Source organism: Xenia sp. Carnegie-2017, unplaced genomic scaffold, assembly GCF_021976095.1.
Source record: "Xenia sp. Carnegie-2017 unplaced genomic scaffold, XeniaSp_v1 HiC_scaffold_21, whole genome shotgun sequence".
NCBI lineage: Eukaryota > Metazoa > Cnidaria > Anthozoa > Malacalcyonacea > Xeniidae > Xenia > Xenia sp. Carnegie-2017.
Window position 1 is genome coordinate 7102769 of NW_025813484.1, and position 23428 is coordinate 7126196.

General features: G+C 35.7%; 1 protein-coding gene and 1 long non-coding RNA gene across 3 annotated transcripts; one reads left to right on the plus strand and one right to left on the minus strand.

Moving 5' to 3' along the window:
• Positions 1-4249: 4249 nt before the first annotated feature.
• LOC124444005 lies at positions 4250-13792 on the plus strand. Its single transcript, XR_006947789.1, has 3 exons — positions 4250-4261; positions 6614-6618; positions 13681-13792. It is a non-coding gene; the product is annotated as an uncharacterized LOC124444005 (long non-coding RNA).
• On the minus strand, positions 5045-23428 carry LOC124443994 (kelch-like protein 2). Of its 2 annotated transcripts, none has more exons than XM_046994561.1 (3): positions 22013-23428; positions 21768-21918; positions 5045-5649 (listed from the first exon to the last, which is right to left on the minus strand). In XM_046994561.1, the coding sequence occupies exons 1-3, from the start codon at positions 23364-23366 to the stop codon at positions 5484-5486; spliced, it is 1671 nt and encodes a 556-aa protein (XP_046850517.1). In that variant the 5' UTR covers positions 23367-23428; the 3' UTR covers positions 5045-5483. The 2 variants fall into 2 exon arrangements, with proteins under 2 accessions (XP_046850517.1, XP_046850518.1); XM_046994562.1 differs by lacking the exon at positions 5045-5649 and adding an exon at positions 20826-20950.

Here is a 23428-nt window from a genome sequence, read left to right on the forward strand (position 1 = left end):
CACTTGAGCTTGTTTCCAATTGAAACATCAAAATGCAAGAGACGATAAAGTGGTGACCGCATTCTAAATATTCACACAAATTTTTCTGAGCCCTATTTTACGAATAATGATAATTCTGATTTATAGCAGGATTTGAACTTGGATACTATTCTACGGCACAGAGTCTGGTACGTTTCGTTTTTAGACTTACACGTGCTCTTTTAGCAGAACTATTATTCCATGCAATTCTGAATATACAACTAATATTATATTATACTATTGTATTATACTAACTACATTCTAAATATACAACTTTACATGCGTGCGTATATCATATAGTGCGACCAACGCCTGCATTCCAGAAGCTTGCGGCTTTACACTCATTAAAGTGCAACTCGGAAATCTCTCTCCCACTGATTGATGGCAACCTTATTTTTACATTAATGAAAGACTTTTCTGGTGTGTTTCAAATCTTGTAATCAGGTAGATCTAAAGCCCCACTCAGAGAGAGTGAGTGTGAGCAAGCTTTTAGAATACAGGTGTAAGTCTGCACGGGTGCTAAAATAAAAGAATATTTACAATTTGCCATACGCTGGGAATTGCATGGAATAAATGTTATGAGCATGGTCTGTCCAATGTGAATATTCTACACGCATCGCATATACTTGAAGCAGGGCGTTAGTAATAGCTAGAGCGTTAATTGGGGTGAATATTCTACACGCGTCGCCTATACTTGAAGCAGGGCGTTAGTTGTAGCTAGAGCGTTAATTGGGGGTGAATATTCATATAATCTGTTGTGCCCGACTGATATCTTTTGAAAGCCACTAAATTGACTAAGAACTCAGTCGGGCACAACTGAATGTACGAAAAAAAAACCCGCACGCCAATTAACGTTCTAGTCACGGCCTTGACTTGAAGCTATATAGCAGGTTTTCACGTCAGGAAAACTTTTTATTTTTTTCCATTATGCTTGCTTACGTAGTCTTATCATCGTAACTTGGAACTTAACATATAATAAATAGTGAAACGTAAAATAATAAATATTTATAACTATATCGCTACACTCGCTAGACGCTTTCTCTGAAATCGGATGATATTTACTAAAGTTAACTTGAAACTTTTGTCAATAATTAACGTAGCTATATGAGAAATTCTTCAACGAACAGTTGAACGTTGTTGAAAAGTATTGGAAAAAATCCATGGTTCTATGACAAAAATATTGAAAAAGTGTTGTGTTCTGCTCTCGTGAAGCTTTTAAAACGACAAAAGTTTGAAATGGAAAGGACGAGTGCGCTAACTTATTCAATCTTCTCGACAAAAGGATTGCAGTCGGAAAATATTTCGCTTCGGTTGCTTGTACATGCACTGCCTCTAATTAGCTATAAGTAAAATTTCTTCATTAATGTAAGTTATAAATCTTGAGTTTATTGCAAATTTGAAAGTTTCCCTCATGAGAATTTTGATAAATACTCAAAAACTGAACTTTTTTTGTTTTCTGGGCTCCCAATATTTAGATTATTTTGGACGGTATAGGCGTAAACACATTAGCTAATTTTTTTAGTGTGAAGGAAGCTTTTTCACAGCTTTTATTGTGGACCAATTACCAAAACCACACAAGTACGTCATGGGAATATAAATACAAAAGCAATTAAGGAATATGCAAAACATTGTATAAGCCCTGGCTCGATTATTTTTGCTCACGTATTTATTAAAATTGGCTTTTGTGATTTGCCCTTGGCCTTTCTCCGATGTCGACAAGCGTTATCTTGTTATCGAAACACTTGTTTTGTCATGTACAAAACGATTAAGATAAAACTGATATGGTTGCTATGTTTAAATTAAGAAACACCGCAAACTAAGTGAGGTTCTTGTAATGTTAAAATCCTTATTGCAGATAAGTTGTATCGCAAGACGCAAATTCAGATAATTTAAAAACTTTCCAAAGGTGGCGTTTGGTCTTATGGAGAGACTGTATTTTTATGAAATGTATGTATTCTCACAGGGCCGTTGCTAGAACCTTATTTGGGGGGTGGGGGAGGGGGGTATCTAAAACTAAATCACTTTCAAATGAAACCATTCGGTCGCAATTGCATATACGAATAAATACCCCTTGTGTTCACTCCCTAATTCTAATCGAAAGTTTATCTACGGCAATGTATTCAAGCCACAAAAGTAAATTAAGTGCTAGCGACAAAAGTAAACATTTCTCTTGATATTTCATTACTTGTCTTGTAAATATTTCAGCAATTAGCCGTGAACTACAGGGGTAATTAGTAATTGTTCTACCTTCCGTTTCGTGTTCTTTACATTTATAATCTGAACAATCTGGCTCATCGCGACAATAAACTACGGAGCAATTATCCATAAAAAGCATCCCTTGTCTGCGGTAGTCATTTTGAGATTTCCTGTACTTATAGCTGATTCATCACACAGTGCTTTCACCTTTTGTATTTGTAGAGTATTGAAAAAGCTCACCACCTAAAAATACTCGCAGCATGAATATGGCTGTGTCCTTTCTAGTACAATAACAGCGTGTTTTTTTTGTCGATAATTGAGCACTAAAATCTGTAATTTTGTGCGTCATGACACTTTTACGCAGCAAAAAACTTCCTTAAACAAAAATACGTTGTATTCCAATTATTCAGTACGTTAATCAATCGTAAGTTGTGGCACATCTATATGTGAACACGATTAAACATGGCAAACAGCAATAAGCGCATACATTTTGAATATTGTCTTGATGTGAGTTAAATTTCTCCTCATAAACTGGCCATTTTAAATGGTTAACTTGGCGTCAATTTTTATCTTGAAAATACGTTATATTGCATATTTCTATAATTGTCACAAATTTTTAGAACTTTAAATTCTAAAAATTCATTGAACATCTCAAATATTGAAAACGCAAAGTTCTCTAATTAGGCTGTTTTTATAGGGGCTGAGGCTCTGTGCACGCGACAGAAATGTCGACATTGGATCATTGGACATCACCTTGAATCTTCCCGTGCGCTTTTTTCTTCACTTTTTTTGCGTTCGTTTCGAAAATATATTGATATTGTTATTTTTAATTATTCTTATCAAATCATTTTATCCGAGTTCGTACAGCTGCCACTTATAGTGGTTTGTCTCGGAATATAATTCCATGAAACATTTTGCCAAAGAAAAGATTGTTTTGGAGTTTGTCGGCTAATCTGATAAATTATTCCATTAGCATGTTTGCTTAAATTTTGCCTCCTACTTCGGTGACAAAAGCAATTATCTTGAACACACTTATCGTAGCGATAATAATTTACACAGCTGTCTATGGCCAAAAAATGTCATCCGAAGCCCCGGAGATTGACCTAGACACTGTTTATCACAATAGCGTGCGCTAGAGGTAACGAAACAGTTAACAATTGAGCTGTGGACCCAAGGATCTCCTGGAGCTGCTGTCTGATACGTTGCTTCGTTACTTTTCTAATCAGCAAATTATTCAAGGTTGGGAATGAACATGAATTCTACGGCTAATGGAAGTGAAACGCGAGTCTTTGATCCGAAAAATATCGCGTATATAGTTATCGCACTGTTGATCGTGGTATTTAATGGTTTTGTAATATATATTGTGAAAAATCGAAAAACACCACGTAGTATTGGGAGCAGTGAGAATAGCATTTTGACAAGCTTAGCTGCAAGCGACTTTTCATCTGGTGCTATTGGCATTCCTTTAACGTTTGCGTGTACTTACGCTCCTCCCAGTTATTGTCCAATGTGTTCAAAATAAATATGTGCAAAATACAACCATGCATTTCTATGCTTCAGTAGCGTCCTTGCGCGCGCACAAGCTTTTCTGATCAAAGCGACACCAAGCACTTGGATGATGACGCCACCAAATAAATTGTCATAGGTAGCTTTCAGGAACATAACGAAATTGCAGGAACTAAAACAAACTTGTAGCAACGCTACTTAACTCGTATTTCGCTGCATTTCTATTAGTTCTGGCGCCTTTTGTTTGAATGGTTTCTGTATCTCTTACCATTTCCATGCTGAGCGAGTTAAAGAATGGGCTGGCGTTATGTTATTTGATATTCCTTCCTAGGATGGAGTTAAGAGAGGTCACGATCGAAAATACTACAAGAATGGATGGAAAATGTTATCAGGATAACGCTTTAGTTCTAACTTTGAATATTTTTAATGGTTTCTTGCGTGAAAACGTACATATTTCCTCTTTCCTCTTAGATTACTAAAACCATGTAAACAGTTAAATAGGGAAAAATACTCATTTAGGTTAAACAACATCAACCAGAGTGTCCATGTTTGTGTCGACTTTGTTTTTGTTTCCTGAGTTGTTCGTTTTGAGAACTGGTTTGGTACCCAAACAAAATTTTGTCACTTGCAAACTGCGGCATTAACTTAACGAGTATTGCATGAATATATTGGTAGCGTGAATGAGACGATGGTAACGTGAGTTAGATGGTATTAGGATCATCGGTAATGTTGTTAACATAATGATACAATGATAACTCGTGCTGTTCAACAAGGTATTGGTATGCTGAGTAAGGTAATATGACGTGTTGGTGAGATGATGGCAACGTGGATGAGGTGATGGTAACGTGAGTGAGGTGGTATTAGCGTAGGTAAGATGATGGTAACGTGGGTAAGATGATGGTAACGTGGGTAAGGTGATGATGACGTGGGTAAGATAATGGTAACGTGGGTAAGGTGATGGTAACGTGGGTTATATGTTGGTAACGTAAGTCATATGTTGGTAACGTAAGTCATATGTTGGTAACGTGGGTCAGATGATGGTATCGTGGGTAAGATGATGGTAACGTAGATAAAGGTATCTTAGGTATTCAGAATAACCATTTCAATGGATGATAAAAACTCAAACTTTTTTTGATTGTTACGTCTTGAAATACGACATTATTTGCTTTTTTGATGAAAAATTTCATTCAGCTGTATGCAAAAAAGGAAACTTATTCAATAGCTACATGGAACACGATCCTCATTCTCTTCTAGAAATTGTGACCAGGCCTGTTAATCCCCAAGCAAAACGTGACATGAATAAATGAGTCTGCTATCATAAATCTTTTATCTGTCAGCGTTATCATCTTTATATTTACTTCGTGACGTGATGAATAAATGAATGAAAATCTTTATTTTGACATGCTGGCCTCGTCAACTGAGGTTGATCTCCACGAGGGGCGTGCTTTTCTTGGAATAAAATTATAAAATTTACCAATCAATTGGCACACTAACATGGACATCAATGTTTTTACGAACGTTATTTTTGTAATTACATACCGAGAGCTTAGTCATGATAATGAATTTTGAAAGCATTTTAATGGTTGGCCAGACAAGATAAGCTCAGCGGGATTAAAACGTTTTTGGTCCGATTCATTCATTCGAGAAAATATTTTGTTCGTGGCTAGACCATTATATGAAGTTATATAAAATGAAAGTACAGCCTTCCCATACAACCTCACTTTCTATCTGATATTTACATGAAATGAAGCTACGTGAAGAAATCAGAACACAGATGCCCCAAAATGAGCTCTGCTTATGATCATGTCGACTGCAGGTTCCCAAATATTCGCTCTAGCATCGTACGTTTCAACTGATTGAAGGAACTGACCGTTAAAACCACCAAGTGCATACAGTCGACTTTTCATTGCGACCAAACACAAAGCTGACCTATGGAATAGAACACAGAGGCGATTATTGCGTACGAAGTAACTTTAGCTTTAAATAATTAATTTGACGTCGTTAGTTTAGGTAGTCGTTCTCATTTTCTTTTGTTTTTTTTCGGTCTTAAATATATTCTTACATGTTTGTCGATGCAGATCGTCCAGGTTAGTAGAGGCCTGAGTAGGACTGTTGGTGTTGATGTTGACTGACGTTTCGACAACCTTAGCGGTAGTCATCTTCAGAGTTATGCTTTCCAGTTTTACAACTTTTTGTGTACTTTCCCACAGGCCCGCTGTAAACATACCTCGAAAGTAAGGACTGATGGCAGACAGTATTAAACGATGGGCTTCGATCGAATTTCCATCGCGACCCATGATTTCAACGTCGCACAACTGTCTTGCCTCCCACATACGACAAATGTTGTCGTAAAGCTTGCAAGAAAGGTATTTTCTCGAGCACATCTTTCCTTTTCCTGTTGATGAAGTTTGAAAACGATGTATATGCAATGTTTACAAATATACAATCACAATTCACAACGTCTAAATGTAAATTGTGTTAAAATCAGTGTTGCCACTTAAAATTTTAGAATTTCCGTAAGAAATTCCGTATGAGTATAATGGTATAACCATTGAGTATAACCAATGGTTGAACTAAATCAAAATTTACCCAGTGGTAACTGTTAAACTTTATGAAGTGCTGAGGCCTTTCGAAAATTTCGAGACAGCTAACAAATTTTATTTTGACTCTGTCAAGGGAAGAGATAAAGAAATGTAACACGAAGTGGTAAGAATGTGAAGTTCCAGGGTAGTTTTACCGTGGTTATGAAAAAATGCATAGTTTCAAACCAGAAATAGCGTAACAGTTTGGATAACTTTTTGACTTATTTGTGAAATAAAAATATCAAAAATTAAATTCCAAATGAATTTGCTTTCTTTCTAATGGAAGGATGCTCTTTCAAAGCTTGTTAAAGACATGGTCTTCGCTTTGGTAATTTTCACGTAAATTAAATCAGATCTAGTCGGCCAAGAACGGTGTAATAACAAGCACCAAAAGAAGATTCATAAAACAACTGCAATTTAGTTTAAATCGAAATATTTCCTGTCCTTGCGAGCAATTCGACATTACAAGAAGTAATGAAATAATACAATAAAAAATCAAATAATTTATATCAATTTTAAACAAAACAAATGAAGATTCAAGGAGAATTAAAAACATAAATTTTAATATTCTCTTCATTGTATGTTGGACGATAATTTTTCAAAATACTGACTGTTCTTTATCAATATCTACTTCACATGTTGACAAGCGCTAAGCTCAAAAACACCCTTACGAAAATTATCAATAGGATCTTATTAGAATTCCAATAGGAATATAAGATTCCTGTAGGAAATCCTATAGGAAGGCAGAGTGAATTCATTTTTATTCCGATTCCGATAGGAAATATATTAAGAAAATGGCGGCAATTTTAAAGCCTATAGGAATATTTAAATTCCTGTAGGAAATCCTATAGGAAGGCAGAGTGGAATTCATTTTTATTCCGATTCCGATAGGAAATATATTAAGAAAATGGCGGCAATTTTAAAGCCTATAAGAATATTTGAATTCCTGTAGGAAATCCTATAGGAATCCATAATGGTGATTTGTTTTGCAATTCCGACTGGAAATCCTTTAAAAAAATAGTGGGAATTAAAAGCCTTTATGAATATTAAAATTCCTATAGAAATTCTCCTGGAAATGTTATTAGAGAAACATACATAGCAATCGAAATATATAGGAAATGTTATCTATTTTTTCCCCAAATTTACAACTATGGTAGATTCTTTAGAAATCTAATGCATGAAATAAACGAAGCATTGTGGTATGGAGTTGGTGGTTGTGTAAAAGACAATGATAATCTCATCTCTTGAATCAAAGGCTGCTGATGTTTGAATTCTTTACCAGAATTTAAACAACAGCTTTACGAGCTGACATTGATTAAACTCCTCAAAGCAGAGCAACAAAACATGTCGAAATTTGGTCATTAGATAATGAGTTTTTACAACCATTACGAACACCAACAGCATGCAATTGAAGAGGAATTGATTTTCGATTTCGCCACCATTGAATTAAGTTGTTTGCTTTGTTATAGTTGGTATGCGATTCCTTCAGGGATTCCTATTACAATGTGAAATCTCATAGAAAAAGAGAAATCTTATAAGAAGTGCTTTAGAAAAATTCACAGGAATTTGCAAACTTATAGAAAAATATATTTTCAAATTCTTACACAAAAAGCTATGGGAAAAATGTAAAAATAACAAACTTAAATCATCCTTGAATTAGCTAAAAAAAATTATTGTGAGATGAAGTTGGATTTTTTCATTTGTAATAAAAAAATCGTTTTGGGAATGTCTTGTTGACTGTTACGACAGTGAAATCTAATTTACATATTTTTCTGTATGATATGAATAAAACAACACATTCCAAAAGAGCTATAGTACAAATTAATGATTATAAACAATTTAAAACATATGTAGTGGCATGCATTACAAGCAAAGCTTTGTACGATATACGAGAAGTTATCTGTTTTGAGTTACGCGTCATATATACAACATGCAACAAATACTGTGTATCTAAAATATCTGTCCAGTCGAGTATTCTCAAACTTGCAAAAAATGAAAGACAACAGCAACCTTTCTATTTTGAGTTAATCGCCGTAAAACTTACATGGCAATTCAAAAAAAAGTCTCGGTTTCGTAGTTTTAAGTGTACGCCTTTGTCTTTAATTTGGTGAGGTTTGAGAGCCACAATTTGGTCTCTGTTTGTACACTCTCTTACGAAATGTGAAGTAACACCACATTCTTTGTTGGAAAATAGCGGTCTTCCTCCACACAAATCAAGTTTTTTCACAATCACAACATAATATGCTTCACACTGGCATGCCTGTAATTCAGCAGTGCTGCATTGATAATGGGATTACGCTTATGTTTATTTATCTGAGGAAAATGGACTTTCAAAAATTGAATTTTACGTCTTTTGTGAGATATCAAGACGACAGTGTCTGTTCCAGGATGCATGCTAGCAATAGGGAACTTATCATCACCCACGTTACGACGGAAAGTATCGTGATTCATGTCAAGATCAGCAAGAGTACAAAACGGGCTGGGAAGGAAAGGATGTATTTTCATCTTACATTCTTGACCATTTTCAAAATGAACAGCTACTAAATCCTCTTTATAGTTTGTTCCTACACAGTACGATTCACTAGCTAGTAAAATATCTGTTTCCAAGTCGATGCTAAAGGAAAACTCTTTTATGTCACCGCTCGAATGCACATCAATTAGAATGTTTTTCAAGAAAAACGTCGTCATGCGGGGGTCATTTTTTTCATAAAGCAGAAACACAAGAACCACTTTTTTACCATCGCTTGTCAAGCAGACTTTGAAGCCTCTTATATCTGTTTGTTCTGGTACAGGAATTTCTTTAATGTGCACATTTTTTAGTACTGTGCTTTCGCAATTTTGCCATTTCCACACACTGATCTGTATGCTCTTTTTACGGCAAACAGTTAAAATGACAGAATTGTCAGGTGATACAGCTGCTTTGAATTCTGAATTGTCGATAGGAAGTCTCTCGTTGTATTGTATTTCCCCGTTGATAATTCTAACAACTCGAACGACATTTTCTAGGTCAATACAAACTAGAACATCGCCAAATGTTAAGATGTTTTTGGGTTTAAATCCAATATTTATCATTTCTAACCCAGCGGACTCAACAAAATAATCAGAGGAAGTCAATACCTTTGCAAGATGATCAGAACCATCCCATATCCACAGCAAACCGTTCGACCACCAGCATCCTAGTGCATCATCCAGTTGCATTTGTACAGTCTGAACAATGGTGCAGTGCTGGATGGCCCAAATGTTGATGTAGACTGGGGCATAGTAGCTGCAAGTAGCCAAGAAAGACCCATTTGGTGAAAAGCAACAGCATTTAATTTGACGATCCCGACACCTTAATGAGTGCTTCTCAGAATAACTATCTATTTTAAAAACACTTAATTTGGAAATATAGGGCACCACGTACAATCCATTCGTGTTGATTGGTGCAACTGTTCCAAATTCCCTGTGGATACATGGGCAGTCTCCGAAAATTGTTTTGTAGTGTTTGTTTCGATCCACGGTTTTCATTAACTCGGTGATTTTGGAAGTATCTAACACGCGATTGGTATGATAGAAAATACATTCCCGCCAATGGTTTTTCATTGCCGGGGGGGGAAGGGGTAGGAATTCTAAATACGCATCGATCGCGTTAGGCAACTTAAAATCACAATACCCAAAAACATCGATTGCATTTGGCAACTCATAAATACAACAACCATAGTTGGTGTACGCAATTTTTGCGCGTCCATCAGGGCATTGAATTGGTGGAGAAATAATATTTCGGCGTCGATCGACTCTTTGTAAAGTGAATGCATTCCATGCCGTGAAAAAAGATGGACAGAATGTGTTTTCTAGTAATTCTGCTGCAATGAACAACCCAGAATCTACAAAAGAACAGCGGGTAATGATTCCGTCTGCTTGTAAACATGATAACAAACGGTTATTGTTAACATCCCATAACTTTATTTCAGTGGATTTATCACTAGTTACCAGTCTGTTGCCGGCAGGTGAGAACGAACAACAACAGATGCTTTTGGGTTTATGAATGTGTGGTGCAGTTTTGAATTTCCTTCCCCATTTCGTTGATTTTGAATCATCAAGACCAGGGCGTAGACACCATCGTTCTTTGAATTCTGGAAGCTCAAGAATAGATAGTTCACCATTTTCATATCCTACTGCAAGAAGTTCTTCATTTGACGACAAACAAAGAGATGTAATTTTATAACGCAAAGAGAATGTCGAATGAGAATGGTTTGTTAGATAAGTGGAGTCTAAATCCTCAAGCCAAGCAGAGTTTCCTTGCTGCAACATGTTCCTAGCCAAAAATCTTTGTCGGTCACTGCTGTGGATTCTATTTAGGACACATTGGAGATAATAAGGAACGAACTCTTTCGACTCTTTCAAAAGTAATTGATTTGAAATTGAAAAGTGACTAATGATATCCATAATGAAATGTATTTCATCTATGACGCCTTTCCTAAGAGACATTCGTCGTTGCTGGAGGACGCGATCCAGCCAAAATTGGAGATGCGACCTTAAAAATGGTATCTTTGAACTGGCATAGATGATACGAATATCTACTACCAAACTAAAGTCAACATCTTCGCCACATTCCAACATATGATGTATCCCATTTTGCAAAGCATAAATACACATAGCAGTCATCTTCAGATCTTGAAAATGCGTCAACGACTTGATGTAGCGAAATTCTTCCTCGCAAGCATTTCTCAACAACTTATGCCCATTGACAATACAGTGACGTTCGACTGTAAATGCATGCCTTTCATATCCGTCCGATTTCAACCAATCAGTAAGAGACTTGTGATACACAGTCAGGCAATCATCGTAAACTGGCAAAACTTGAGATATTATTCCAATAATTTTACTAAGGACTTCAAAGCTGACGTCATCAGAAAAACCTATACATGAAGTCAGTAACTTTATTGGTAAAGAATTTTGACAAGCAACCAACACTTGAAGAAATTTGGTAAATTTGTCTTCTAAAAGAACTGGATTTTGTGTTTCGTTTCTTATCTCAATCAGTAGTGCCTTGAATTGCTTCGTGTAAAAATCGCTTAACGCAATAGGAACTAATAGTTCAATGTTCTCAATTGTAAGTTCAACGTTTTCTTCTTTCAAAGCCAGTTGTGCGTGAAAAGCGTACAGAAATGATCCCTCACATTTCCAGACTAATGACCTGAAAATGCTATCAACGTCGTCATTTGTTTCCTTACGGTCATTCAATTCGTGTCTTAAATACTTGTGCAGGTCTTCTTCGTTGTTTTTATCTCGGGGATCGTGTTTTATTTCCACAGGATCCATTTTTTTAAACTTTTTTTGAACAAGGAGTTCTGGGCGACTGGTGATGAAGACTTTAATCCATTGAGGTAGTTGGTTGAATTCCTCTTCAATCAATTCCAATAATTCACTTTTTCCGTCAACTTGACTTTCATCTAATGCATCAATAACCAAAAGCATTGGTTCGTGATCTTCCAAGGAATGCAATGGATCATTCAATAAAACACGAAATGCATCTTCAATCGATTCTTTGGAATGGTTTCTTTGTAATTCTTCATTCAGTTTAGATTTAAACCCTAGTATCGTATCACACATGGTGCTGGCCAATGATTCTATCAACATTCGAGGATTTTTATAGTCCGATCGATTATATTTGCAAAAATGACAAGCAGCAAGTTTATTTATTTCAGAATATCGTCGACACACCTCGGCGGCAAATACACTTTTACCAACTCCAGGACCAGCAATCAAGATCATGACATTAGAAGTATTTGAATTTTTATCGTTTAACCAGGTGTCGACTTTTTCAAATAACCATTCTCTAGTACCTTGTAAAAAGTTTTTAGTAAGATTTGCTACAAGACCTTTAAAATTACACTTTCCTAGCTTTTCGACATCCGAGTATGTTTTGTCCTGTACAATGTTTTTAATTCCGCTACATCTTTTTACTTCGCTACGTCCTTTTTATATCTCCTACATCTTCTTTGGTTTTCTCAGCAACATCAATTAACTCTTGTTCTCTTTCATACGACTTCTTCAACATATCAATATAATTTACCTCCTCAGGACTGAGAGGAGCTTCTTTCAATTCATCTATTTCAGTTTGTTGAATACCCAGACCAACCAATGCTTTTGAGATTTCCTTCCACAAGTCCTCAAACTTACTGTCATCTACACCAGTTGTGCTTATGTGACCGTAAACTTCGTTTCGATAGTACTTTATTCTTGCAATATTTGCTGAGACTGAGTTATCTGAAGGGGAAGGAAGATCATTCCATCCTCTAGCTGGCGGTGTTAGACCACATATATTTCGTAATAGGACAGTTAACAACGAGATATCAAATTTTTCAATGTCAGGTGAACCAGTTGACGGATAAAGTAGATCCCATTGCTTTTTGATGGTGAATTTTAATGATTCTAACTTCCTCTTTGTTGAAGGATCATTAAGTTCGGCAGGTAAATTTGATGAGCAAGAGTTTAATAAGAATTGCAATTTTGTTTTCAATGCTTGTGTTCCTTTATTTATCAAAAGCTTACTTAAACGACATCCGTTTGCCTCAATCTTCAGCTTTTTTGGTGGTGAAGCCATTTTTCAAACTACAAATTCAGAATATAATGTTATACAAAATATGACAAACTTTTTATGTATATTCTTCTTTTCTTAAGTCGAATCTTCAGTGAAGCCATTTATTTAAACTTAAAATGAAAATCTAGAAAAATGATTCGAAAAGTATAAATTAACAGTCTACTGACAATGATCAATGGTTCAACCACCGCTGCAAGGACGTAAGATAACAAATACGGCTAACCTGGCGATTACTCCTCATATGACTCTGAAGATGACTACCGCTAAGGTTGTCGAAACGTCAGTCAACATTAAAAACAGTCCTTCTCAGGACTATACCAACCTGGACGATCTACATTTACAAACATTTAAATGCTTGATCTACTAACGCTTGATCATATATTACTTTTACCGATCGTAGCAAGTTGAATTTCGTTTCTACTAAAAGGTAGTGAATTTGTTCAACGTCAGAAACACAATCAAATAGACTAAATTTATCAACTTAATAGGTTACTTAAATAAAGCAAATGAAGATGTCGTGATGAGTGAATCTGGTATAGTGTAAACGCAGCCTTAGTACAGCTAACTTTGAACATTTGACGTGATTTGCAGTGCATATATATATATACTAAAATGGGTGTATGTTGATCTTTAGTTTTTGGGGGGAGGGCTCATACTTAAATATGCATGTTGTGATGCATACAAAACAATGGATTTTGAAAGAGCTTAAATTGCCTAATCATGAAAATTTGATCTCTAGCCTACACAATTATCAATCCTCCGTACGCGCCCATACAGTTATATGTTCAGATGAAGTCTGTTGCAAAGCAAGAATGATTTGATTCCACACTAGCCAATTAATGTGAGATAAGCATTGTTTAATACAAACTTCAATGAAAAGAAATAATCAAATATCCTTTTATTCAGTTATTCTGTGTTAACAACGTGAAGACACGAATTTAAGTCATCATTCACATCGATTTTCATAGTTGTTTGAAAAATTGCTCTGTTCATTTGTGATTTAAAATTTTAGCTGTGTCTATGAAATTCATTGATATCTCCTGTCATAATGATAGCAGGGTTTAAAAACATAGACAAGACATATAAAAACATAATAGTACTTAGTACCTAATAATGATCATATTACATCGTACGTAAGCACCTAAATCACGCCTAATGATTCTGTGTATTTTGTCTTACAAACCTTTCACTGATTGACGGTTAAAACTTTCAGGTTTTCAAGTTTATACTGTTGAGCGTCATATGTATCCTTTGAGTCGATACATAGCAAATTATTTTGTTCCACGGAATTTGAATCATCTTAAGATTAGATTGTTATATAAAGCATAGATATTGCTTATAATTTTTATTGTTTTCCACATGTTTGATTTTAAATTTGGAGCAAATTGATTGATTTGTGCAAAAAATGTAAGTTTTAATGCTTTATGCCCGTAAAAGGACTCTATGTTTCTGCAGTGCGTATATACTCATTAACTCATATACTTTTATGAAATCACCAAAAAACATTTGGCAGATTTTGTCACGAAAACCAACGGAAGCGAGAGGCATTTGCTACATCGCGAAAATCTTCAAATTCATAGACCATATATATAACAAGCGATACAAGTTTATATCACTAATAAATTGCTGGTCGATATTTCTATACTTATAAAATGACTCAAATATTTGAACCATTCAACATTAGCTGTAGAATTACTCTTTCAAAATATATTCGGTTTGTGAAGCATATATGTCATTGAATCATATCACAAAGTTAGTGAAATAACACATATTGCACAATTATACAATACTTCTTCAGGTAATCTATAATAAATATACTTTCTGGCATTATAGCAAGATTAAAATTAATTCAAAATGTATAAAAAGCTTAATAGATCGTAAACAATTTACATTTATGGACTGATTTATACATTGTAAACACACATAATGATTCAGTTTATTTCGTCTCACAAACCTTTTACTGGTTGACGGTTTAAGTTTTCAAGTTTTCGCATTTGACTTTCTTGGCAAATTAAACACTGTATGTATATCTTTTGAGACGATACGTGGCATATTATTTTGTGTCACGGAAGTTAAATCATCTTAAGAATAGATTGTTATGTAAAGCAAAGATACGGCATATGATTTTTATTATTTTTGTTTATGCCATAGATGACCATAACTTTGAGCAAAATTATCAATAGCAAAAAAGGTTTATAATAATGCATAATCATAGATTACTTAGGCCCCGTTTACACTATACCGAATTACTATCGTAGCAAGTTGAAATTCTTTTGTACTAAAAGGCAGTGAATTTGGTCAACGTCAGAAACACAATCAAATAGACCAAATTTATCAACTTAATAAGCCGTTATTCCGTACAGATGCCCCTTTAAAGCAAATGAAGATGACGTGATGAGCGAGTCTGGTAAAGTGCAAACGCAGCCTACGTACGTTTTGCAAGCAACGTCAGACGCATACGCCAACAACTCTGGTTCAACCACCGCTGCAAGGACGTAAGAACCAGATAACAAATACGGCTAACCTGACGATTACTCCTCATATGACTTTGAAGATGACTACCGCTAAGGTTGTCGAAACGTCAGTCAACAACAACAAAAACAGTCCTTCTCAGGACTATACCAACCTGGACGATCTACTTTTACAAACATGTAACGATACTCCCGGGTTCAAACCATTTACTTTATTACGATCATTTGGACGACAGAGCGAACAACTTGCTAACGATTACATACGTTTTGCAAGCAACGTCAGACGCATACGCCAACAACTCTGGTTCAACCATCGCTGCAAGGACGTAAGAACCAGATAACAAATACGGCTAACCTGAAGTTTACTCCTCATTTGACTCTGAAGATGACTACTGCTAAGGTTGTCGAAACGTCAGTCAACAACAACAAAAACAGTCCTTCTCAGGACTATACCAACCTGGACGATCTACATTTACAAACATGTGATCATAATTATTATTTGCAACAGCTAATATTAACTAATCTTTTTCACTATTTGTACATTTTAGAAAATACATTTCAAACATTAAAATAAAACTTGTTGAATAATATTTTCTAAACAAAATCATAGGTTATGCGAGTAACTTCACTTTTCTTATAAATCAAATTAGGTTTAGAAAATCATATAAATCTTAATGTAATTAAAGCTTAATTTGTATTTATGTTGCTCTTTAAATGTTGTTGGTAAAAATAATTTCTCTTTCTCATCTGTGTATTGAATTTACTTAACTCCTTCAGGTGCTATAATACACAAAGACAAATTACTAGGAATGACAAATCAACTATAGAATAATGCTTTAAGTTAAAAAATTTACAAGTAAGGTCATTTGATTTTGAACCAAAATCATTATCTGTTATTTCACATGCACCAAACCTAAACTAGAATGATGTGCATTTCACTTGAGTGTTAGACCAATTTATGATCTAGTCAGCTGAATTACTTTGAAATTTTCAGCCAGAAAGGGCTTAAACAAAAGAATTTACATGGGTTATAATCATTACTTTTAATGTGGAAAAAATCATATACACAAGGAAGACCAGTTTTCAAAGACTATAGCAAGAAGTTTATAATTTTATGAGAATCCATGTTTCCATACATAAAAGATATTTCTTTGGGTCACATTAGCACTGACATTGTATTCATTCAACAATCACTGTCTCATTAGAAACAAAAAAAAAACAGAAGAAAACCTCATCTGATGACCAACAAATTCATGTAGAGTAGGTGTATTCATTATCAGCTGTAATGAACATGAGTGTCAATCCTAAGTTAACTGGGGGTGGAGTGGACCATATTCATACATTTTGCTCAATGCCTGGCTATTTTCTTTTCAACAACAATTTCACTTGCAAAAGAAATCAGCCTTGCATTACAGAATTTAAGAATATGGCACCCCCTCGATTAAAGTTCGATTAACGCCTATGGTTATGGATAGTATGATAGTCAATAGTCTTGAAATGCGTGAGCAATCCATTTATTCAAAAGTGTGAGCAATAAGGGAGGCACACAAATCATACTTTACAAAGTTTAAATGTACAGATCAATAGAGTTTCCAATGAAAGCCTTGTTCAAAATCAAACGAGTCGCGCTACAATATCATTAAAGAATAAATGGATTGACAATTGAACTCGCCGAATAAACCCTAAAAAGCTGCTATTTCTCCATCCCAACATCAAAGTCACTTTGTTTCGCTTTGATAATTATTTCACTTCATAATTTATTTATTGAGCAACTCCGCTGCTCCAGGACGGTTGGCTCAAAACAAGACCATTGTGTACATATGTGTATCAATAATCCAAGTCAGTGTCCGAGCTAATTTGTTTATTCTGCAGATTTTTTCTTTCATTTTTGTCATACTCTGAGCTTTCTTTTAAAAAATGGAAACTCATTTGAATTTTATGTACTTATCACTGTAAATTCGTATAGTTATCATTATAGTTCAACAAGAGCTTTTTCACATGTTTCACATGCGTTGATGCTCCAATGTAGGTGTAAGTCATTAAAACAATACTAAAGACGGATGAATTAATTAAAACAGAAAACACTAAACACAAAATTCCTCTCTCTCTCTCATAATCAACGGATTTGGTCAAAAATACTGTCGATGAAATACAAGTGCATAGCGAGAAAATCTTACTCATTGACGTTGTATTCATTGAGGTATAATATATTGCATGAAATCGTACTTGGTCATGAAAATTGAAATGTCCATATAAATCTGCTATGTTGAATTTTCCCGCCAAGCACTTGTTCCCAAAGCTGTCATCAGGCAAAAACTAGACAATAGAGAAACTACCTATGTGTAAAGCCTGTGTAAAATTATTGACAAGTATGTGTGGCTTCAGAGAGACACCTTTTTGAGCGAAGTTGTTTCGAGATTTGATCTAAGCTACTAAAGTGAAACTAAACTATTCAGGCAAAATTAAACTAAATAAGGTGTGGTATTGCCTCGTCGAACGAACGAGCGGCGTATAGCGGAAGAGCTTCATTTTTGGAGGTCTAAAACTGAAAGGTCGATTTGGCAGGCAAATGCTGTGCGCAAAGCAGGCTATAGTCTTTAATCATTATTTGACTGCCTCCTAGTGCTCCCACTTTGCAACCATAAGAAATATTGTAAGATATTGACTAACAACATCCGTGAGTTAGAAAAATGCAAAAAGTTGAATCGCCGTTTTCAGCAGCGACCAAAGTCCAATTTACTTCTGCTGCATCTTTTACATAATTTAATATAAACATGATAAAAATCATCATAAACAAACAAACTTCCTTCCAAAATATCCTTTTCATATACTGTACGCTGTTAATGCTTTTTTGTAGCTAAAAGAAGTAAACATTTCTCTTGATATTTTCATTACTTGTCTTGTAAATATTTCAGCAATTAGCCGTGAACTACAAGGGTAATTAGTAATTGTTCTATCCTCCGTTTCGTGTTCTTTACATTTATAAACTGAACGAACTGGCCCATCGTGACTATAAACTACGGAGCAAGTATCCATAAAAAGCATCCCTTGTCTGCGGTAGCCATTTTGAGATTTCCTTTACTTATAGCTAATTCATCCCACAGTGCTTTCACCTTTTGTATTTGTAGAGTATTGAAAAAGCTCACCACCTAAAAATACTCGCAGCATGAATATGGCTGTGTCTTTTAACTTGGCCATTTCAAATGGTTAATTTGGCGTCAATTTTTATCTTGAAAATACGTTATATCGCATATTTCTGTAACTGTGACAAATTTTTCGAACTTTAAATTCTAAAAATTCACTGAACGTCTCAAACATTGAAAACGCAAAGCTCTCTAATTAGGCTGTTTTTATAGGTGCTGAGGCTCTGTGCACGCGACAGAAATGTCGACATTGGATCATTGGACATCACCTTGAATCTTCCCATGCGCTTTTTTCTTCACTTTTTTTTGCGTTCGTTTCGAAAATATATCGATGTCGTTATTTTTAATTATTCTTATCAAATCATTTTATCCGAGTTCGTACAGCTGCCACTTATAGTGGTTTGTCTCGGAATATAATTCCATGAAACATTTTGCCAAAGAAAAGATTGTTTTGGAGTTTGTCGGCTAATCTGATAAATTATTCCATTAGCATGTTTGCTTAAATTTTGCCTCCTACTTTGGTGACAAAAGCAATTATCTTGAACACACTTATCGTAGCGATAATAATTTACACAGCTGTCTATGGCCAAAAAATGTCATCCGAAGCCCCGGAGATTGACCTAGACGCTGTTTATCACAATAGCGTGCGCTAGAGGTAACGAAACAGTTAACAATTGAGCTGTGGACCCAAGGATCTCCTGGAGCTGCTGTCTGATACGTTGCTTCGTTACTTTTCTAATCAGCAAATTATTCAAGGTTGGGAATGAACATGAATTCTACGGCTAATGGAAGTGAAACGCGAGTCTTTGATCCGAAAAATATCGCGTATATAGTTATCGCACTGTTGATCGTGGTATTTAATGGTTTTGTAATATATATTGTGAAAAATCGAAAAACACCACGTAGTATTGGGAGCAGTGAGAATAGCATTTTGACAAGCTTAGCTGCAAGCGACTTTTCATCTGGTGCTATTGGCATTCCTTTAACGTTTGCGTGTACTTACGCTCCTCCCAGTTATTGTCCAATGTGTTCAAAATAAATATGTGCAAAATACAACCATGCATTTCTATGCTTCAGTAGCGTCCTTGCGCGCGCACAAGCTTTTCTGATCAAAGCGACACCAAACACTTGGATGATGACGCCACCAAATAAATTGTCATAGGTAGCTTTCAGGAACATAACGAAATTGCAGGAACTAAAACAAACTTGTAGCAACGCTACTTAACTCGTATTTCGCTGCATTTCTATTAGTTCTGGCGCCTTTGTTTGAATGGTTTCTGTATCTCTTACCATTTCCATGCTGAACGAGTTAAAGAATGGGCTGGCGTTATGTTATTTGATATTCCTTCCTAGGATGGAGTTAAGAGAGGTCACGATCGAAAATACTACAAGAATGGATGGAAAATGTTATCAGGATAACGCTTTAGTTCTAACTTTGAATATTTTTAATGGTTTCTTGCGTGAAAACGTACATATTTCCTCTTTCCTCTTAGATTGCTAAAACCATATAAACAGTCAAATAGAGAAAAATACTCATTTAGGTTAAACAACATCAACCAGAGTGTCCATGTTTGTGTCGACTTTGTTTTTGTTTCCTGAGTTGTTCGTTTTGAGAACTGGTTTGGTACCCAAACAAAATTTTGTCACTTGCAAACTGCGGCATTAACTTAACGAGTATTGCATGAATATATTGGTAGCGTGAATGAGACGATGGTAACGTGAGTGAGATGGTATTAGGATCATCGGTAATGTTGTTAACATAATGATACAATGATAACTCGTGCTGTTCAACAAGGTATTGGTATGCTGAGTAAGGTAATATGACGTGTTGGTGAGATGATGGCAACGTGGATGAGGTGATGGTAACGTGAGTGAGGTGGTATTAGCGTAGGTAAGATGATGGTAACGTGGGTAAGATGATGGTAACGTGGGTAAGGTGATGATGACGTGGGTAAGATAATGGTAACGTGGGTAAGGTGATGGTAACGTGGGTTATATGTTGGTAACGTAAGTCATATGTTGGTAACGTGGGTCAGATGATGGTATCGTGGGTAAGATGATGGTAACGTAGATAAAGGTATCTTAGGTATTCAGAATAACCATTTCAATGGATGATAAAAACTCAAACTTTTTTAGATTGTTACGTCTTGAAATACGACATTATTTGCTTCTTTGATGAAAAATTTCATTCAGCTGTATGAAAAAAAGGAAACTTATTCAATAGCTACGTGGAACACGATCCTCATCCTCTTCTAGAAATTGTGACCAGGCCTGTTAATCCCCAAGCAAAACGTGACATGAATAAATGAGTCTGCTATCATAAATCTTTTATCTGTCAGCGTTATCATCTTTATATTTACTTCGTGACGTGATGAATAAATGAATGAAAATCTTTATTTTGACATGCTGGCCACGTCAACTGAGGTTGATCTCCACGAGGGGCGTACTTTTCTTGGAATAAAAGTATAAAATTTACCAATCAATTGGCACACTAACATGGACATCAATGACTAAGCTCTCGGTATGTGATTACAAAAATAATGTTTTTACGAACATTATTTTTGTAATCACATACCGAGAGCTTAGTCATGATAATGAATTTTGAAAGCATTTTAATGGTTGGCCAGACAACATAAGCTCAGCGGGATTAAAACGTTTTTGGTCCGATTCATTCATTCGAGAAAATATTTTGTTCGTGGCTAGACCATTATATGAAGTTATATAAAATGAAAGTACAGCCTTCCCATACAACCTCAGTTTCTATCTGATATTTACATGAAATGAAGCTACGTGAAGAAATCAGAACACAGATGCCCCAAAATGAGCTCTGCTTATGATCATGTCGACTGCAGGTTCCCAAATATTCGCTCTAGCATCGTACGTTTCAACTGATTGAAGGAACTGACCGTTAAAACCACCAAGTGCATACAGTCGACTTTTCAGAAGTCAACTGTATGCACTCAGAAGATGACTGCCTCTAAGTTCGTCAAAACGTCAGTCAACATCAACACCAACAGTCCTTCTCAGAACTCTACTAACCTAGACGATTTACATTTACCAACTCTTAACGATAATTCCGAGCTCAAACCATTCACTTTTAATATATTCTTCTCTACCAATGGATATTATAAAATATTCTTATGCCTATTGAAGACTAATGGTAACATCTTTTAAAATATCTGGATATATTTTAAAGCACATCATAAAACGTTTTGTTGAGCTTTCCATGTATTTCCTTATATTTCAAATAAGTTTTATTTAGAAATACCTGGGCACGTTCATGTCAGCAATTGCTGTCCACTTGTTTTCCCGTGGATCATACATGCATGCATCCTTACAATGCTTAACACCGTCAAAACCCCCAGCGAAGTACAAAACGCTATCCATGGTTGTAACACCTGCCACTGATCTCTCATTCCCTAACGCGATCGACGAGGAATATAAAGAATATTTCAATCAACAAGTCCAAAGCATTCGAACTGACATTTGATCAAATTTATTTTTAAAGCATACCCATTGATCTCACTGGTACCCAGCAATCTTTGCTGGCGTCGTAGCATTCAACACTTTCTAGTCGTCTGACGCCATCATGACCACCAACAGCATAAATTAAACCACCAATGCTCGCCGTACCAAGATACATTCTGGGCGTTGCCATTGGTGCACAGCAACTCCACTCATTCTTACATGGATCAAAGCTTTCGACTGATTTTTGCCTGACAATCCCGTCGGTTCCTCCAATGGCAAAAATCCTGTTGTGTGATTGGGATGCAGCGAGGTACTTTCGTGGCCTCAACATACGACACATGCTTTGCCAAATATTCATTTCTGTATTGTAACATTCACAGATGTCTAAAAATACACCGGAAGTGTAACCTCCCAAACAATAGATTATGCCTCGTAACTTAGCAACACCTATTCCATATCTCTCACATGGCATATCTGCTGCAGATTCCCATGAGTCTGTGTACATATTATATAATTCTACTGCATTTACAGCATTGGTACCATTTAATCCTCCAATCGTGAGTAACTGGTCTCCATAGCCATCTGCAACCCTCGTGGAATTCTGCAAAACAAATGAGCTTTTCTGTTTCTCAGATAGAGGAGCAAATGAAAATCTCAAGGCTTTTTGAGCTTTTTCACTACAGACTAAATTGTTGCATATTAACTTGTTTTTCAAAACAGAATTTCTGAGGTAATCAGCTGTCAATGAGCCCAAGAAAACACAATCCAAGAGATCAGGAAGGCAGACCTCTCTTGTACCAGTTGATCCAATCCATCTTAAGCAGGCTTCGAAAACTTCTTCTTCTGAGTTTATGGATAAATTTGGATCCCCGAGAATCGTTTTAACCTGATTCAATGACAGACAAGGAAATTCGTCGTCTTGATAAATACTTGGAAAATTTTTCAAGATGAATTTGAAGGAAAATGCAGCCAGCTCGCGACAGTTCTGGTGTTCAGCTAAGGCCCAGATACCAAGACAATTTGAAGTGTGTAATTGCTCTTGCAAATAATCACAACATATTTTTTCCACTTCTTTAATTTGAAGTAGACTTGAAGCAGTCAACAGGCATTCTACGTTGCTACTACTAACATCAAGTTTTGAAGAGTAAGCAAACCGCACAAGAGAAGCAATTGTGTCCCCATCGATGCTTTCCAGTTTCACAACTTTTTGTGTACTTTCCCACAGGTCCGCTGTAAACATACCTCGAAAGTAAGGGCTGATGGCAGACAGTATTAAACGATGGGCTTCGATAGAATTTCCATCGCGACCCACGATTTCAACGTCGCATAACTGTCTTGCCTCCCACATACGACAAATGTTGTCGTAAAGCTTGCAAGAAAGGTATTTTCTCGAGCACATCTTTCCTTTTCCTGCTGATGAAGTTTAAAAACGATGTATATGCAATGTTTACAAATATACAA

Excerpts from the sequence above, each read along its gene's own strand:
- LOC124443994 (XM_046994561.1), bottom strand. The coding sequence starts at position 23,366 with ATGTGCTCGAGAAAATACCTTTCTTGCAAGCTTTACGACAACATTTGT. Across the intron at positions 21,919-22,012 it reads GGTACCAGTGAGATCAATGG|GGAATGAGAGATCAGTGGCA; the intron begins GTATGCTTTAAA and ends CGATCGCGTTAG. Across the intron at positions 5,650-21,767 it reads GCTGACATGAACGTGCCCAG|GTCAGCTTTGTGTTTGGTCG; the intron begins GTATTTCTAAAT and ends TCTATTCCATAG.